At 43.9% G+C, this 20,195-nt stretch overlaps 1 protein-coding gene across 2 annotated transcripts in view; it reads right to left on the minus strand.

Annotated features, from left to right (window-relative positions):
• Positions 1-19,709, minus strand: part of LOC308075896 (uncharacterized protein) — a 39,153-nt gene extending 19,444 nt beyond the window's left edge. Inside the window, exons 1-8 of one of the 2 annotated variants that reach the window (XR_013932232.1) lie at positions 18,927-19,709; positions 17,248-17,300; positions 16,464-16,586; positions 16,078-16,251; positions 15,394-15,429; positions 14,818-14,919; positions 14,264-14,381; positions 12,042-13,104 (exon numbers count right to left, since the gene is read on the minus strand). Coding sequence is in view for 1 of the 2 variants with exons in the window: in XM_080415883.1 (XP_080272009.1) it covers positions 12,611-13,104; positions 14,264-14,381; positions 14,818-14,919; positions 15,394-15,429; positions 16,078-16,251; positions 16,464-16,586; positions 17,248-17,300; positions 18,927-19,287 (1,461 nt within the window). In the remaining variant the exon portion in view is untranslated. Of the gene's footprint in view, positions 1-11,722; positions 13,105-14,263; positions 14,382-14,817; positions 14,920-15,393; positions 15,430-16,077; positions 16,252-16,463; positions 16,587-17,247; positions 17,301-18,926 lie in introns of those variants that run through there. The other variant, XM_080415883.1, reaches the window with a different exon arrangement.
• Positions 19,710-20,195: the final 486 nt, after the last annotated feature.

Consider the following 20,195-nt stretch of genomic DNA (forward strand, 5'->3'; position numbering starts at 1 on the left):
CGCTAAGCGGCACTAAGGTGTAAAAAAAAGTGGCGGGCCGTCCAGTGAGGTCAAGGGTCAGAAAAGGGCCCTTTTCAGTGCATAGCCTATACAAATTGGACACTGGACAGGAGACGGTGCTTAGTGCCGGAACTTCTGAGGTACGCACGCGTTCGGGGAGACCCCCTCTACACAGCCACACTCTCCGCTAAGCGGCACTAAGGTGTAAAAAAAAGTGGCGGGCCGTCCAGTGAGGTCAAGGGTCAGAAAAGGGCCCTTTTCAGTGCATAGCCTATACAAATTGGACACTGGACAGGAGACGGTGCTTAGTGCCGGAACTTCTGAGGTACGCACGCGTTCGGGGAGACCCCCTCTACACAGCCACACTCTCCGCTAAGCGGCACTAAGGTGTAAAAAAAAGTGGCGGGCCGTCCAGTGAGGTCAAGGGTCAGAAAAGGGCCCTTTTCAGTGCATAGCCTATACAAATTGGACACTGGACAGGAGACGGTGCTTAGTGCCGGAACTTCTGAGGTACGCACGCGTTCGGGGAGACCCCCTCTACACAGCCACACTCTCCGCTAAGCGGCACTAAGGTGTAAAAAAAAGTGGCGGGCCGTCCAGTGAGGTCAAGGGTCAGAAAAGGGCCCTTTTCAGTGCATAGCCTATACAAATTGGACACTGGACAGGAGACGGTGCTTAGTGCCGGAACTTCTGAGGTACGCACGCGTTCGGGGAGACCCCCTCTACACAGCCACACTCTCCGCTAAGCGGCACTAAGGTGTAAAAAAAAGTGGCGGGCCGTCCAGTGAGGTCAAGGGTCAGAAAAGGGCCCTTTTCAGTGCATAGCCTATACAAATTGGACACTGGACAGGAGACGGTGCTTAGTGCCGGAACTTCTGAGGTACGCACGCGTTCGGGGAGACCCCCTCTACACAGCCACACTCTCCGCTAAGCGGCACTAAGGTGTAAAAAAAAGTGGCGGGCCGTCCAGTGAGGTCAAGGGTCAGAAAAGGGCCCTTTTCAGTGCATAGCCTATACAAATTGGACACTGGACAGGAGACGGTGCTTAGTGCCGGAACTTCTGAGGTACGCACGCGTTCGGGGAGACCCCCTCTACACAGCCACACTCTCCGCTAAGCGGCACTAAGGTGTAAAAAAAAGTGGCGGGCCGTCCAGTGAGGTCAAGGGTCAGAAAAGGGCCCTTTTCAGTGCATAGCCTATACAAATTGGACACTGGACAGGAGACGGTGCTTAGTGCCGGAACTTCTGAGGTACGCACGCGTTCGGGGAGACCCCCTCTACACAGCCACACTCTCCGCTAAGCGGCACTAAGGTGTAAAAAAAAGTGGCGGGCCGTCCAGTGAGGTCAAGGGTCAGAAAAGGGCCCTTTTCAGTGCATAGCCTATACAAATTGGACACTGGACAGGAGACGGTGCTTAGTGCCGGAACTTCTGAGGTACGCACGCGTTCGGGGAGACCCCCTCTACACAGCCACACTCTCCGCTAAGCGGCACTAAGGTGTAAAAAAAAGTGGCGGGCCGTCCAGTGAGGTCAAGGGTCAGAAAAGGGCCCTTTTCAGTGCATAGCCTATACAAATTGGACACTGGACAGGAGACGGTGCTTAGTGCCGGAACTTCTGAGGTACGCACGCGTTCGGGGAGACCCCCTCTACACAGCCACACTCTCCGCTAAGCGGCACTAAGGTGTAAAAAAAAGTGGCGGGCCGTCCAGTGAGGTCAAGGGTCAGAAAAGGGCCCTTTTCAGTGCATAGCCTATACAAATTGGACACTGGACAGGAGACGGTGCTTAGTGCCGGAACTTCTGAGGTACGCACGCGTTCGGGGAGACCCCCTCTACACAGCCACACTCTCCGCTAAGCGGCACTAAGGTGTAAAAAAAAGTGGCGGGCCGTCCAGTGAGGTCAAGGGTCAGAAAAGGGCCCTTTTCAGTGCATAGCCTATACAAATTGGACACTGGACAGGAGACGGTGCTTAGTGCCGGAACTTCTGAGGTACGCACGCGTTCGGGGAGACCCCCTCTACACAGCCACACTCTCCGCTAAGCGGCACTAAGGTGTAAAAAAAAGTGGCGGGCCGTCCAGTGAGGTCAAGGGTCAGAAAAGGGCCCTTTTCAGTGCATAGCCTATACAAATTGGACACTGGACAGGAGACGGTGCTTAGTGCCGGAACTTCTGAGGTACGCACGCGTTCGGGGAGACCCCCTCTACACAGCCACACTCTCCGCTAAGCGGCACTAAGGTGTAAAAAAAAGTGGCGGGCCGTCCAGTGAGGTCAAGGGTCAGAAAAGGGCCCTTTTCAGTGCATAGCCTATACAAATTGGACACTGGACAGGAGACGGTGCTTAGTGCCGGAACTTCTGAGGTACGCACGCGTTCGGGGAGACCCCCTCTACACAGCCACACTCTCCGCTAAGCGGCACTAAGGTGTAAAAAAAAGTGGCGGGCCGTCCAGTGAGGTCAAGGGTCAGAAAAGGGCCCTTTTCAGTGCATAGCCTATACAAATTGGACACTGGACAGGAGACGGTGCTTAGTGCCGGAACTTCTGAGGTACGCACGCGTTCGGGGAGACCCCCTCTACACAGCCACACTCTCCGCTAAGCGGCACTAAGGTGTAAAAAAAAGTGGCGGGCCGTCCTGTGAGGTCAAGGGTCAGAAAAGGGCCCTTTTCAGTGCATAGCCTATACAAATTGGACACTGGACAGGAGACGGTGCTTAGTGCCGGAACTTCTGAGGTACGCACGCGTTCGGGGAGACCCCCTCTACACAGCCACACTCTCCGCTAAGCGGCACTAAGGTGTAAAAAAAAGTGGCGGGCCGTCCAGTGAGGTCAAGGGTCAGAAAAGGGCCCTTTTCAGTGCATAGCCTATACAAATTGGACACTGGACAGGAGACGGTGCTTAGTGCCGGAACTTCTGAGGTACGCACGCGTTCGGGGAGACCCCCTCTACACAGCCACACTCTCCGCTAAGCGGCACTAAGGTGTAAAAAAAAGTGGCGGGCCGTCCAGTGAGGTCAAGGGTCAGAAAAGGGCCCTTTTCAGTGCATAGCCTATACAAATTGGACACTGGACAGGAGACGGTGCTTAGTGCCGGAACTTCTGAGGTACGCACGCGTTCGGGGAGACCCCCTCTACACAGCCACACTCTCCGCTAAGCGGCACTAAGGTGTAAAAAAAAGTGGCGGGCCGTCCAGTGAGGTCAAGGGTCAGAAAAGGGCCCTTTTCAGTGCATAGCCTATACAAATTGGACACTGGACAGGAGACGGTGCTTAGTGCCGGAACTTCTGAGGTACGCACGCGTTCGGGGAGACCCCCTCTACACAGCCACACTCTCCGCTAAGCGGCACTAAGGTGTAAAAAAAAGTGGCGGGCCGTCCAGTGAGGTCAAGGGTCAGAAAAGGGCCCTTTTCAGTGCATAGCCTATACAAATTGGACACTGGACAGGAGACGGTGCTTAGTGCCGGAACTTCTGAGGTACGCACGCGTTCGGGGAGACCCCCTCTACACAGCCACACTCTCCGCTAAGCGGCACTAAGGTGTAAAAAAAAGTGGCGGGCCGTCCAGTGAGGTCAAGGGTCAGAAAAGGGCCCTTTTCAGTGCATAGCCTATACAAATTGGACACTGGACAGGAGACGGTGCTTAGTGCCGGAACTTCTGAGGTACGCACGCGTTCGGGGAGACCCCCTCTACACAGCCACACTCTCCGCTAAGCGGCACTAAGGTGTAAAAAAAGTGGCGGGCCGTCCAGTGAGGTCAAGGGTCAGAAAAGGGCCCTTTTCAGTGCATAGCCTATACAAATTGGACACTGGACAGGAGACGGTGCTTAGTGCCGGAACTTCTGAGGTACGCACGCGTTCGGGGAGACCCCCTCTACACAGCCACACTCTCCGCTAAGCGGCACTAAGGTGTAAAAAAAAGTGGCGGGCCGTCCAGTGAGGTCAAGGGTCAGAAAAGGGCCCTTTTCAGTGCATAGCCTATACAAATTGGACACTGGACAGGAGACGGTGCTTAGTGCCGGAACTTCTGAGGTACGCACGCGTTCGGGGAGACCCCCTCTACACAGCCACACTCTCCGCTAAGCGGCACTAAGGTGTAAAAAAAAGTGGCGGGCCGTCCAGTGAGGTCAAGGGTCAGAAAAGGGCCCTTTTCAGTGCATAGCCTATACAAATTGGACACTGGACAGGAGACGGTGCTTAGTGCCGGAACTTCTGAGGTACGCACGCGTTCGGGGAGACCCCCTCTACACAGCCACACTCTCCGCTAAGCGGCACTAAGGTGTAAAAAAAAGTGGCGGGCCGTCCAGTGAGGTCAAGGGTCAGAAAAGGGCCCTTTTCAGTGCATAGCCTATACAAATTGGACACTGGACAGGAGACGGTGCTTAGTGCCGGAACTTCTGAGGTACGCACGCGTTCGGGGAGACCCCCTCTACACAGCCACACTCTCCGCTAAGCGGCACTAAGGTGTAAAAAAAAGTGGCGGGCCGTCCAGTGAGGTCAAGGGTCAGAAAAGGGCCCTTTTCAGTGCATAGCCTATACAAATTGGACACTGGACAGGAGACGGTGCTTAGTGCCGGAACTTCTGAGGTACGCACGCGTTCGGGGAGACCCCCTCTACACAGCCACACTCTCCGCTAAGCGGCACTAAGGTGTAAAAAAAAGTGGCGGGCCGTCCTGTGAGGTCAAGGGTCAGAAAAGGGCCCTTTTCAGTGCATAGCCTATACAAATTGGACACTGGACAGGAGACGGTGCTTAGTGCCGGAACTTCTGAGGTACGCACGCGTTCGGGGAGACCCCCTCTACACAGCCACACTCTCCGCTAAGCGGCACTAAGGTGTAAAAAAAAGTGGCGGGCCGTCCAGTGAGGTCAAGGGTCAGAAAAGGGCCCTTTTCAGTGCATAGCCTATACAAATTGGACACTGGACAGGAGACGGTGCTTAGTGCCGGAACTTCTGAGGTACGCACGCGTTCGGGGAGACCCCCTCTACACAGCCACACTCTCCGCTAAGCGGCACTAAGGTGTAAAAAAAAGTGGCGGGCCGTCCAGTGAGGTCAAGGGTCAGAAAAGGGCCCTTTTCAGTGCATAGCCTATACAAATTGGACACTGGACAGGAGACGGTGCTTAGTGCCGGAACTTCTGAGGTACGCACGCGTTCGGGGAGACCCCCTCTACACAGCCACACTCTCCGCTAAGCGGCACTAAGGTGTAAAAAAAAGTGGCGGGCCGTCCAGTGAGGTCAAGGGTCAGAAAAGGGCCCTTTTCAGTGCATAGCCTATACAAATTGGACACTGGACAGGAGACGGTGCTTAGTGCCGGAACTTCTGAGGTACGCACGCGTTCGGGGAGACCCCCTCTACACAGCCACACTCTCCGCTAAGCGGCACTAAGGTGTAAAAAAAAGTGGCGGGCCGTCCAGTGAGGTCAAGGGTCAGAAAAGGGCCCTTTTCAGTGCATAGCCTATACAAATTGGACACTGGACAGGAGACGGTGCTTAGTGCCGGAACTTCTGAGGTACGCACGCGTTCGGGGAGACCCCCTCTACACAGCCACACTCTCCGCTAAGCGGCACTAAGGTGTAAAAAAAAGTGGCGGGCCGTCCAGTGAGGTCAAGGGTCAGAAAAGGGCCCTTTTCAGTGCATAGCCTATACAAATTGGACACTGGACAGGAGACGGTGCTTAGTGCCGGAACTTCTGAGGTACGCACGCGTTCGGGGAGACCCCCTCTACACAGCCACACTCTCCGCTAAGCGGCACTAAGGTGTAAAAAAAAGTGGCGGGCCGTCCAGTGAGGTCAAGGGTCAGAAAAGGGCCCTTTTCAGTGCATAGCCTATACAAATTGGACACTGGACAGGAGACGGTGCTTAGTGCCGGAACTTCTGAGGTACGCACGCGTTCGGGGAGACCCCCTCTACACAGCCACACTCTCCGCTAAGCGGCACTAAGGTGTAAAAAAAAGTGGCGGGCCGTCCAGTGAGGTCAGGGGTCAGAAAAGGGCACAACCCCACACCATAAAAGAATACAGACAGGCTTTGAAAGTTTAAAAAAAGACCTTTTAATTACTCTTTACTAATAAAACAGTGTACAATTTATCAAAAACAGAATATATATAAATACATTTTCCAATATTTGTTTTTAAACATTGCCAATTGTCTTAAGGTGGACTGAGAGGCTACTTTAGTAGTTTAGTAGTCACAGATTTGATCAATTTACTATATGTGTGTGTGTTAATAACAGCAAACATTATTCAAACACAATCATCATGCAAAACTGTAAAAATGTGGAAGTTCTAGGAAGTGCAAACCACACTCAAAAGTATAAAATGGTACTGCGTGCAACGTACCTAAGTGCAAAGATCACTGAAATGTATAATAAACGGGTACAACATGCAATGTACCAACGTGCAAACATCACTCAAATGTATAAAAAAGTATAACATGCAATATACTGAAGTGCAAACATCACTCAAAAGTGCAACACAGCAAACTTAAAGTGCAAACATTGTACACACACACACACACACAAATTGATCAATAGATAGATGTACGTATATAAAGCAGAACCAGCTCAGTCCAAACATTGCATAGTCCTGTGCTCTAATTTTGCTCTGTTTTTAGATGATCACAGTAAGCACAAAGACAAAAGAAAAAAAGAAGAAAACATTTGATTAAATCAAAACCTAAAGGAAAAAAAGGAAGACCAAAATGACGTTCCCTCCTGGTGTCTTGGGAACATGTCAGTTCTGGTCCCTCGCATCCTCCATTTGTGACGTTCTCCTACAACAGACACAACAGAGCCTTTTAGGTAGTTTGTCCAAGATACAGTAAATCACAGTACATGCTTTAACTTTGTACTCAGATAAATATCTTTTTGCCTGACAACTCATGCATAACACAAGCTCGCTTTTCACGGTGGCTTTTGAAAGTGTTGAGGCTCACATCAAACAGAACAGCTTTGGAAAACAAACAAGTGAAAATACCACAGCTGCTGCCGTCAGTTTGTTCTATGAAATTGGGACAACTGTGATAACACTCATATCTAAATGTAATACCCATACCTCTACCATACAATGCAAAGTACTGTAATGCTAAGTACCTTTGCAGTGGAAAAAATGCCTTAACCAGGTCTTGCTCATGCACACGTAGTGAATCCATTATCACAACATCTAATACTATAACATCACCATTCACTGTCTTTTTGGTGAAATCTACCGCGATGGCTCCCCAATGGGACTTATTTGCGTTGACGGGCAATATCACCAACTCGTAGTTCCACCAATTGCGTGATGCTCGTGGTACATCTGGGAGGACACTGATGTCATCACACCAAAAACTCTGTAACTGTTGGCTTACAAAAGTGCTGGGACAAATAAATGCATTTTTTTTTCTTTCAACACTCGAAAGCAAGAGCTTATGGTACTCATCGATCATCTTATCACTCAGCCACTCGTTATTCTCCACAGCTGCCGTTGGAATGGATCTCCCTTTTCTAGCCCTTGTCTGCTTGTGTTGTTTGCATCTGTCTGTGCATTTATGTTTTTGTTCGACCTGCTGAAAGTTGATTAGTTTCACACTATTAGTTTTCTCGTATGACACGACAAAGCAACTAGCTGTGGTCAGTATTTTTAGCATCAGCTCAAAGGTATAGCCTGCTGTGTCATTGGATGCTTTTGTCATGATATGGTCTTTACACGTGTACAATGACACATATGGTGACTTGTCAAAAAATGCACAAATGCTGGACACAGCATAATCATTTTGGTGGTACAGACAGGAGAGAGTGAACGTTTTGGGAATTTCTGCACCAGATCTTAGCAGGAGAAGTAAAGTCTGTGGGCTGTGAATTACTTGATAGGTTGATAAGCTTAAGTCCTGCTTACATGTTTCACATTGGTCAAGTTGAGCAGAACATATTTTGGCAACTGTGTCCAAGATGCCTTTTTGTGACACTTCAAGTGGCTGCACTATGAGTTCTGATATGTTCTTTCTAGATGTTACGGCCTGGTCACCACATTGAGTACAAATATAGCGACCAAGACTTTTAAGGCAAAGCAGGTCATTTCCAAGGAAAGGAGCCCCAAGTGTGTCATTCACAAAGCTGTTTAATATGTGGTACACGTCTGTCATAGAAAATTGCCGAGACACTAATGACACCACCTGAGTGTTGGCAAGTTTCTCAAGCGCTCTTTTAAACAATGCTGGGGACTGCGCTGCTGCTGCTGCAATGTGTGACATTTTTGGAAAGCAGATGTCTGTTTTAGAAATGTTAGTATTGGTAATGGTATGGCTTCACACATATTGTGATTTGGTCTTTCATTGCAAAAAAACACATCCACACCATGGCCAATATCTTCCAAATTGTCCTCTATTGTGATAACAGCATTAAGTGATGCATCATTACATTTCACATAGAAATAAATGTACCCATGTGGTTTTGCCAATGCATTTGCTGGTTGAAGGATGCTCTAATTACAACATTGTCATAAAGCAAATGTGCCCAGAAGTGTCCGGCTTTGGCCACTGAGCCTACATGACAAATGATTGAGCCCAACTTATACTTAATTTTACTGCTGTCACGAATGGGAATTTCGATTATATCAGATGGGACTACAGGCGTGTGGAGCACCGTCCCACCATTATCAACACGGGACACAGAAAGAGTAATGACATCAGGAGCATCAATCCAACATATTTGTCTCTTCATTTCTGAACCACATGCTGTACATCTCTGTTGACCTTCACCTTCCATGATTGTGTGTTCGAAAAGAGAATTGAGGGACTCACATTTCTGTGTCAGCGGTAATGCAAAAACAGTAGGCGCGCATGAAATGCTTTCAACTTTCGATGCACATTTTTTACAGATGTCTGTATGTTTTGCCATAGCAGTTGTTTGGACACTACAATCATGCAACCAGATTAATAATTTGTGTATCAAATCTTAGTTAGAAATAACAGATTTTTTGTATATACATTTCAACAAAACATTTTAACATACTGTACAACAAGATCATTGATGCACTAACCTAACAATCAAATATTCACAACCTCTGTAGAAAATATAGGTTTAGTGTGTGGACTACAGTGGCTGGATTCAGACAAAACTGTTTTTTAACAACTGTAGTTGTTGCATTGACACACACACACACACACACACACACACACACACACACACACACACACACACACACACACACATATACATATACATATACATATACATATACATATACATATACATATACATATACGTATACGTATACGTATATATATATATATATATACATATATATTATATTCAATGGTATTTGGGCTTTGTGCTCTAAAGAAATTGAGGGGAAAAAACACCATGCCATGACAACACACACACACACACACACACACACACACACACACACACACACACACACACACACACACACACACACACTGTATTGTATTGTTAAATATGTTTATAAACCCCCCACATGTTACACCTGTACAAGCTACTATTATTATTTATAGAAAGGGGATTGCCATCTTTGGCATTCCAATTTAAATCTGAAACCTGTTTACAGTCTAATCACAGTGGTTAAACATGGGTGTATGGAAAATGTGCTAAGTGCCCATTGAATGTGGATCAAAGGCCAATTTCAATAACGACCTGTTAGGGCGTAGGGCTAATTCTTATAAATACATCCATCAATGCAGTGGTGGAAAAAGTACTAAAATGTTTTACTTAAGTAAAAGTATCAATACTGCAATGTAGAAATACTCTGCAAAAGTAAAAGTCCTGAATTCTAAATGTAATTAAGTAAAAGTACTGGTATCAAAATGTAATTAAATATACAAATATTTGCTTGTAGATCGGCTATTTTCAAATTGCCAAAGTTTAAATAGGGCTGAAGTGGTCTTGTATAAATATAAAAATCTTTTGCTTGTAGATCGGCTATTTTCAAATTTCCAAAGTTTAAATAGGGCTGAAGTGGTCTTGTAATTATAATCAAAAATATACAAAGTAACAAGTAACTAGTATAATATCTGCCTCTGAAATGTAGTGGAGTAGTACTTAGTTACTTTCCACCACTGTATACGTGTATTTTTCAAAATGCATAGTACAGTAATTGATTACATGTACTTAGTTACTTTCCACCACTGTATAAATGTCTTTTTCGAAATGCATGTATGTCTTTCATAAAACATTAAATGCGATGCTCTTACTTTGAAGGCAACCGGAAACCTTATATTTGCTAGCTCAGAAACCGGATGTGTTATATTTGCTACCGGAACGGAGCTCTACTAGCTCACCGCTAACAACAGGAAGCTGCAGGCGGACGGCAGGGAAAACAAGTCCAGCACTGGCGACATTACAGCGAGTACATTTCGCTCAAAACAAAGATAGTCACGAAATTAAGCGGCGCTCACGTCAAAAATAAAGTCGAAGTGAGCAATTAAATACCTTCTATTTAAAGTACACAGTGTTCGTCCAACATACATAGCCCCCCCTCATACACTCATTAGAAATGGAGTGTTTTTCTCCAGTTCTCTAGTCAGCGGGGAGCGTAGTGGAGATCAATCAATGGGACTTTCACATCTCCGCACAGACACTTTAGTCGAGCCCAGAGAACAGCGATAGGGTTGCCATGTCCGCTTATTATAAGCAACTTTGGCCTTGTTTTTATGTCAAGTCGCTTGTAAATTTTGGTTAGTTGCGGGTTGCAGTTTTTTTGGGCTTGCTTCTAAAGTGTAGTTGCTTATTAAGGCTTGCCTCCCAAAAAAAATATTATTTAAACCCAGTGGTTCTCAAATATTTTCATGAAAATGTTTTGTGCCAGGGAGCATTTGTGTTGTTTGTATGTTTCAAAATAATATTCAAAATATTCCACATTTTATTGCAAGAGTTTTAGAAAATATCAGATCTACTTATAGATCGGCATATGTTTAAAGCGCTCATGTGGCCTAAATTGCTTCTTTTGGGCTTGTTTTCGTAGACCTGGCTGCTTCTCTCACAAAACCTGGCAACACTGAACAGCGACCGTTGTCACAACACCGGCTCTGCTTGTTGTGGACAAATCACAAGAGCGCATGTTATTCAATAAACTGCTAAATAGTTTGACGCTAAGATAAGGTTTAACATGTGATTGATCATAAATGATCACGATTGGGTTTCTTTTACCAATTATCTAAACCGACTACTTTCGCCTGGCAGACGACAGACAGGCAGTCAGGCTCATTAATAATTAAGCATCTTTATCCTTTTCTTTTCTTTTTTTCCCCCACAACCAGAAATACTATAACCCTATGCCTTGAGGCGTCTCTGCTTTTTTTTTTTAACCCGTTTTGGCAAAAGTAGCAACAGCTCTAACGATGACGGCAATCCAAGATGAAACATTACATAAGTCCATAATAAACAGTTATTATCTTCACGTATCAGATACCATCTCATTTGATTGTTCATGTTTTAATCACCTTGCATTGTTTTTCAGCAATTATACATAGTAAGATTTTGGCCCACGCACCAACAAGTAGGCTACCCCTGGCTAACCATTTCCATCATTATTTTTTAACTCTGTTACATCACACAAAAACATTGCAACAGTTTGCTGCACAAAGGGCTCTTAGAACAACACTCTTCTAAATGTAAATCTTGTCATTTTTATACCAATGCACAACACACACACACACACACACACACACACACACACACACACACACACACACACACACACACACACACACACACACACACACACACACACACACACACACACACACACGTACGTTGCAATCTGGAACTTCTTTTGTGAATAAAATATTACTTTGACCAATCAAAGTAATAGAAATGGTCTTTTAAAAAAAGGGTTCAAAATAGCAGATCTACAAGCTTGTGATGTGTTGTAAGCTTGTAGATCAGCTATTTTCAAATAGCCTAAGTATAAAATAGGATTTAATTGTTTAATTTATGTTTTGTAAGAACAATCTAAATCTAAAAGTAAATATTTGCCTCTGAGATCATGTAGTGGAGTACAAGTATAAAGTATTAAAATAGGGCAATACTCAATGAAAGTAAAAGTACCTCAAAACTGTACTTAAGTACAGTACTTGAGTAAATGTACTTAGTTACTTTCCATCACTGACACAAGTCTACAATTTCTGGAACTCCAGTGAAGGTAGGCAACACCAGAGCCGTCAACACCATTCAAGAAAAGATAATTCCTCATTTGGTGTTTTGATAATGTGTTGGAAGAGCACAAACACACATCAGTTCAAAAGTCTACCCTAGGTGTTCAGTTGGATTGACCGTCTCTTTCAGTCACTTACATCTTGTTCTTTTACCATCTTCATCCAAAATCTAAGTCAACTGGGCCTGCTCAGAATTTTAATAAATGCCACAGAGCATAATGAGATGCTAACTGTTCAATTGTATCATACAGTACACCTGTATGGAAGCATCTGCATTTGTTATGTTTCTCCAATAATTTATTCAACCTTATCCTTAATTTATTTGTTACCCATCTGATATTGTGTATATATATATAGTATACTGTATATACTGTACACAGTATAGTTTTCTTTCAAATTTTAAATGAATTCTAATTCAACAGAACAAGTTTGAAGCCTATTCCGCTAGTCATGACCATGTGCTCATTGATATTTCCTGTGGTGACGCAGCCTATGTTTAGGGGAAAGGAGGCTTCCATCCGTGGCCCCCAGGTCACTGTGCGGGCGCAGATACCCATGCTTCATGCCCCGTCGCTTCTTCCACCTCTCTGCCTCTCGGCTCTTCCTGCTCCTCCCACCACCCTTCTCTTGATTCATCCTCATCTTCTTAAGTGGAGGGGGTGTGAATTGCCAGCCGTCCTGGGTGGGTACCTTTAAGGAGTCACTAGGGTAAGTTTTGTCGTCGGAACCTGCCCTTGAACAACCTAGGAGGCCCCCTTCCCGCCTGGCTTGGGCCTCCCTCCTCAGCTTCTTTATCTCCTGTCTCTCCCTGCGTTTCTCTAGTTGCATCTTCCTCCTTCCATCCTGACACTTATTTTTGAGCCCGCAGTTGCCCCGTGCTGGCTGATTCTTCTCATCAATGTCTCTTGCTTGTTTAGAGGACTGCTGGCATTCCGCAAGACACATGGAGGTGGCATCTGCAAACACAATACAAAGGGCTAGACAAGAAAGTTCCTTGACCGTATATTTGTTTGTAGTTTGTGTGTGTGCTCATTTTATATGAAATCTTCTTGTACATTAGATATTATCAAAGAATAAAAGTAAATCACCAGTAAGCACTTTTACACAATTCGGTGTAATCTTGGCAGCAATGATGTTAAACAGGCCGCTCATATCCTGTGAAACTTTCTAAAATGATATCCTGTTTATCCTCTGCTATACCTTTTACCTTGTCTCAGTTAGATTATTGAAATGTTTTGTACTCTGGGGGGAAAAAAGCATTCATGCCTCCAGCTAATCCAAAATGGAGCAATGCTATTCCAAAATTCAGCAACGCTATTAATTGGAATTCAAGAGTTGAGATCACATCACAGCGCATCCAGGCCTCTGATAATGATAACGTTTAAAGCCTGACATGGCTGGGCTCCTCCCGTTACATTACAGACAATTTAGTTCCCTAACAGCCAGAACACTGGCTGCAGTTGTTGGGTCAGGGGCTGACTATTCCCAAAGCCAGGCTCAAAACCAAGCCTGGATGGCTTTTGCTGACATGTATCCTCAGCTTTGGAACTCCTGGCCAGAGAATCTTAGACTATGTCAGTATCACCTTTTATATCTCTTCTTAAAATGCACTTTTATGGAAAAGCATTTCAATTTGTTTTATTATTTTATCAGTTTGATAGAATTTTGCTCACCTGTTTCCACGTTTTATCAATATCATAATTATTTTAGTTATTGTCTTTATCTTAATTGCCTTTTTTCATTCCGCTGTTTTAATTCATTTTATTGGGGAGGCAGTGGTTCAGAAGGTAGAGTGGCTGTCTGGGAGCCGGAAGGTTCCCAGTTTGATCCCCAGCTCCTCCTGGCTGCGTGTTGAAATGTCCTTGACCAAGCCACTGAACCATTAATCTCTCAAGACAGAGAGTTTTGTTTTTTTTACAGAATGGGTTCCCAGATTGCTGAACCACTAACTGCTCCGGAAGAACAGAACAGGTTGATGACTAGCATGAAAAGCAGGTGTGTGTGTGTGTGTGTGTGTGTGTGTGTGTGTGTGTGTGTGTGTGTGTGTGTGTGTGTGTGTGTGTGTGTGTGTGTGTGTGTGTGTGTGTGTGTGTGTGTGTGTGTGTGTGGTGTCACCTCTGGCTGTGCTCTGCAACCTTGTGTGCCTTTGGATGATGTCTTCTTCTGTGTTATAGTGGCAGATGTAGGGGAGTGATGGAAAAGTCCCACTCACCATCCTCCGCTTAGTACATTCCTGACACAGAAGGACAGACAGAGAGGGATGAGAATAAAGCGAGACACAAATGGAGGATGATGGATAAAGGACAACATTAGAGAATGGAGCATTTAGACAAAAAGTGACAGGGAAAGCAGGATGCAAAGACAGAGAAGAAATAGGGGGAGATTTGAGGGAGTGAGAGGTAGAGAGAGGGGCGAATACAGAAACACAGAAAGAGAGGGAGAGAGAGATATTGGTATTGAGAGAGAGGGAGAGAGAGGGGATGTGTGGCAAAGTAAGAGAGAAAGAAAGTGAAAGAGAGAGAGACATCATCATTAGACACACAAAAGGAGAAGATTGTAAGAAAGAAAAGGAGCAAAGTATTTCTCTGTCCAAATAATAGAACAAAGGAGGGTAAGAAAGAAAGTTATAGTGACAATAAATGGAAGGATTCACTTCATTGGTTACATACATAGCCGTAGTGTCCTCCTTTGGAGCAGTTATAGCACTGAGCGGGGCGTTTGGTTTGTTTGAGGGTGTGGTCTGCCACTGGCTTGAGGGCACCTACTTGAGTCTGAGATAAATAAGTCAAATTAAAAGCATGCAATATGTGGCTACTGAAAACATCTGAATATCATAGGTCTGGTGTTTAGTCGCTTCACTATCTTCCAGACAAAATATTGGGGAATTTCTAAAAGGGAAAATCCCAGTTTCAAGGTTCGTTATTGTCACATATATATACACAATACAGCTGGCAGAAACATTTGCAGCAAGTGAAATTCTACTTGGAACCTAGTCTGTGTTCTTTTCAGGTGTGGTGTGGTTTCCAAACAAAATACAGTAAATCTTTCCTTCTTGACAGCGTTATCAATACACACACAGTTTTACAGGCTTTAATATTTTCAAGGTTTATATGGTATCAGACGAGGTTAACAATTGTCAGAATTGTTGGGGTGTTGATGTTTTTTTTTACTTCAAATTTTCAACGTTGAACTTCTAAAGTTCTAAGTTTCAAAGATAAAACCCAAGGATTTGTCAAGAGTCTCACCGTTTGGTGGTATTGTCTCCATGTATCCGGACATGCCTGGGGAAGACACATTAAGCTTAGAACAAATTTGCTGTGCTGAACAGTACATGTGAAAAGAAGCCTAAGTACAAAATTGTATGCAAAGTGCATAGTTGAGCAGCTTCAGCACCCTCTTGTGGACAAATTTGCAGAGTGACAGTTTGACATTATTACAATAGTTGAAAAACAAGATGGGGGCTCGCAACTCACTTTTAAATGCTTCAAATTGTATTTACGGAAAACAGGAGCAGATACAACGTTTCGACCCTTGCGGCAATAACATTTGGAGCATTAAAAGTGAGTTACGAGCCCCCATCTTGTTTTTCATTATTCCGTTTTTGCAGTTTGGCTCAGCACCAAGAAACGGAGGATGTACGTTATTTTTTATTTGAATCATTACAATAGTTGACATCGCTGCAAGGCTGAACAAATAAGCCCACAGAAACTTTGTTTGGTTTACTGCTGCTGTAAACCAAATTGCCTCCTTGGGGATAATAAGGCTTTCTTACCTTTACCTGTGAAACATAATCAAAGCTCACTCCTGTCTACACACAAGCAAATACATGGAGGCAAACACTGTGATTATGCATGCAAATGCATGCACATATCCCATTACAGAGACACATGTAGGCATTAGAGTTGGACCGCCGACAATGAATGACTCACGTCAGAGAGGTGTCCTCTCATCCCACAGCGCCGGCAGTGTTGCTTCCATAAAGAAGGCTGTGGGCAAGGCCTGCTGGGACGGTGAGGGGGGAGTCCACAGGAGTTGCAGTGTCTGCCTGGACAGTGCTTCTGGGTGTGACCATGGGTCCCACATAGCAAACATGTGCGACGCTTCTATGTATAGACAGACAATAACTTTGATAACTATGATACACTATGACTATAAACATGTGTGTGTGTGTGTGTGTGTGTGTGTGTGTGTGTGTGTGTGTGTGTGTGTGTGTGTGTGTGTGTGTGTGTGTGTGTGTGTATGTATATATAAACGTATATGAAATATTATGAGTTCAATAAATGGTAACTATCATTTGTGTGTTTGTTTCTTTTACCTTGTGACTGGGGCAGCTCTTGGCTACATGACCTGTCTTATTGCATTTGTGACAATGGACCCGATCTGCCTTTTTAAAGCAGCTGCGGAGCAGCTGGTCAGCACCCTTCTGCATATGATGTGACTGGGCAGAGAGACAAGATTCATCATTAAAAAGTCAATCACCTTTGCAAGAACATACATTATGTTTATATTGGCATGGTAAACTACAGCAAGAAACCATCATTTAAAAAAACTGATTGTAAACTTAATGCAGACTGATGTAAACGTTTTTTCTGTCAACTGCAACCTACTGAACCTCTTCCATCCACAATTAATTAATTAACACAATAATACATGTCATCAACAATTATAAAACACTATTATGTAGTTTTAATAAACACTTTTATTTAAAAAAAAAAAAAGTGTTCATTAAAATCATTTTGAAGAGGGTATTCTGGGCATTTAAATATCCAGACTTGAAATATTTAAAATGTATCTGGCAATTCATTTAGGAATCTTTTCAAGAGAAAATTCACCTTCTGCCAGCATACATGCAATAAATTCAATGATTGATTGATTATTGATTATTTATTTTAAAGAACGGCAAAGAGAGTGAAAGAAATGGCAGGTTATTCACATAATGAGCTTCATAATTATACTGACTGAATATCAGAGTAGTAAACATAGATTTTTTACATTTTTTTGTGACGTTATCTAAGCTACATTCATTATACGACAGGTGCTCTACAAAATTAACATTAGTTGTTATTATTACTATTATTATGATGATTATTGACAATTACCTTGTCTTTGTCCAACACAGCCCAGGGGTGACCAAGTGATTTCGGTTTCTGACCTTTAAGGATGAGACAAAGGGACACATTAAATACAGTGGGTAATAATACGGTACATTTACTTCCACTGGGCCATACAGTAAAAAATTAGGCTATGTGGTTCTCGTGGAAGACAGTTCTTCAGACAAAGTCATGAGAAATGATGACAAAATCTAGAAAAGGGTTTCATAAACCTTAGTTTAAACCAAACCTCAAGGGCCAAACTCAAGAAATACTACATCATCCATCCTGGGACCCAGTGTCATTACAACCTTGTCACTGTGACTGAGAACACACCAAGCCCCAGGTGTGAATTGTATTTATTCAGTATGTGACATAGAGCATTGTTGATAGTGTATTGTGTGCTCAGTAACCCCTTCAGTTCAAATATATATATATATATATTGTCTTTTTTATACAGTAAAATGTTTGTGAACATTTCTGACTATTGTGCCTGTGAAGCATTCTCTGGATATGCTTCATATATTTGTCTTCATCTGTCTGCAGAATGCTTGTTTTATAGTGAAACCTTCACTATCATTGGAATTCTCATGATTAGGGTTCTCCACTATTTGGGATTCCTGTCTAGAAACTCCAGCAAAACTGCCTATAGTTGACAGAAAGCTTCCATCTCTAAATGTTTTTTTTAAAGAACCTTATCTATGAAACATTTGTATCTAGAGCTCTCTAGATACATGGGATGGTTAATCTTTTACAGTATAGGATATAAGGATATACATTTCAATAAAATATTCATGATTAAAGTTAGGCTAAATGTACACCACCAAGCCTAATGATATACGTATGATGAGCATATCTATTCCCACTTGTAATCTTACATATAATTCTTCAGGATGTAGGCTATTACTAGGGTTCTTACTTCATTCTATGATGATGCTTTGCTAAAAATGTACTTAACCATGGTTGTCTGTAGAGTGTCACATTATCCGCAATGTATTGAGGAGTTTTTGTTGTCTGGGGAACTGTCATTTTCAGTTACAACTCCAACAGGCTCTTGCTAAACAGGTAGAGCTTCTGTCAGGAAATATGAGCTGGTCCCAGTGGTGGAAAAAGTACCCAAATGTTTTACTTAAGTAAAAGTATCAATACTACAATGTAGAAATACTCTGTTACAAGTAAAAGTCTGGAATTCAAAATGTACTTGAGTAAAAGTACAAATGTATTGGTATCAAAATGTACTTAAATTACTAATAGTAGTAGTATCGCGACGCATTGTGAGCTTGTAGATCTGCTATTTTCAAATGGAAATACTCCAGTAAAGTAAAAAATCACACCCAGTGTGAAGTGGGCGGTGTGGTCATCACAGTGATGGAAGCTCACTTAAAAGTGCATAGTCCTATTTATAGGTTATTCATTTCATCATGTGTCTCGCTAGCCAATCACAGTGCTGAATAGAGTCAGCCAATAGAGTCAGCCAATCACAGTACAGCTAGGGGTGTACTAATGTAGGGGTGTACTAATGTATGAGCCAATCACAGTACAGCGAAGGGTGTACTAATGAGGTGTCCCAACCCCACTTATAGGGGCGGCTGCACCGCCCAAAAATACCTCAAAACTGTACTTAAGTACAGTACTTGAGTAAATGTACTTAATTACTTTACACCACACTGCCAGTGGCTGGTCCTAACCTTCACTTCCACTGTCACCATCAGAGCTGCTGCTATGCCAATAGCTCAGGTTGAGCTGGATGTTTCTGTCTCCTTCCTGTTCCTCCCCTCCCACCATCATCCACTCCTCAATGGGCTTATCATCCTCCTCCTCCTCCTGGTCTCCTCCTGATGAGCTGGAGGATGGACAGTGATGTGGCCGGCGGCCAGTGGGGAGCGGGTAAGCGAGCACCAGGGGAAGAGAGTCTCTGGTGGTCCATGATGGAGTCCTCTGAGGACGACTGCTGCTCTGCTGCTGCTGCTGGCGGTCATTTAAAGAGAACCCCAGTTCATCTTCAGAGCCGCTTGAGCCCTCAACGAAGAAAGGCTTAGGACACTCCATCACTCAAACGGGTGATATAATATTATGCAGCTACACAGCGCCACCCAACGGCTCGCATGCATCATCACTATGAACAATCTTTTAGGTTTGTAATGATTTTAGTTGCTAGACTAGAGTAGTAAATTGCAACAGGATAAATATGGAACTCGTATCCGAACGACAAAAAAGGTTAGGTAACACGCCTTTTCTTTCTTTTTTAGGTTATTATGTCAAAAACAACCGACACACGTGGGTCTGGTCTGGTTAAAAGTGCCAACCGACCCGGTGCAGTGGTCGAAAAAACACTAGTGGAAAAAATGTATTAAAGAAATACAGGGGGGGAAATAGATCACATATCAACAACACGTTTCAGATTCCTATCGGTTTGATGAGGGTACCTCGATCCCGGCGACGGCGAACAACAACAACACGACCGCCAGGAAATGATTTTTCAACTGTTCATATGTCTGAAATGACTGTCCCAGGGTTTAGGGTTGAATACTGTTGGCCAAACAAAAGCGCACTCGCGTCAGGCGGAGTAAACAATAACATTGCTGTCTACAGTAGCCTAGCCTAACTGTCTAACCCTAAGCCGCATTCGATCATCTAATTGAAAACCGCAAAAAAGGGTATTTATTAAATATAGTATACAAAATATAAATATAATTAAATATTCAAATATGTTTTGACACAGAATCAATTGTTTTATTGTCATGATTCACCAGGAGCCGATGGCTTGGTTCCAGGCTTAAAATAATGTATATAAATATGTGTAATCTCTATGTGAAAAAACAATGGGTTTTCGATCTGTGGCACCACAAAATGGCCGCCACTGCCAATTGGGTGCTTTACAATATAAATTACATTCTCACACACACACACACACAGACAGACCTAGTTATGAGCTAATCTCTCAAATCTTTCAGCAG

The sequence above is a fragment of the Gymnoscopelus braueri genome (genome assembly GCF_963280865.1).
Source record: "Gymnoscopelus braueri genome assembly, chromosome: 20".
NCBI classification, from domain to species: Eukaryota; Metazoa; Chordata; class Actinopteri; order Myctophiformes; family Myctophidae; genus Gymnoscopelus; species Gymnoscopelus braueri.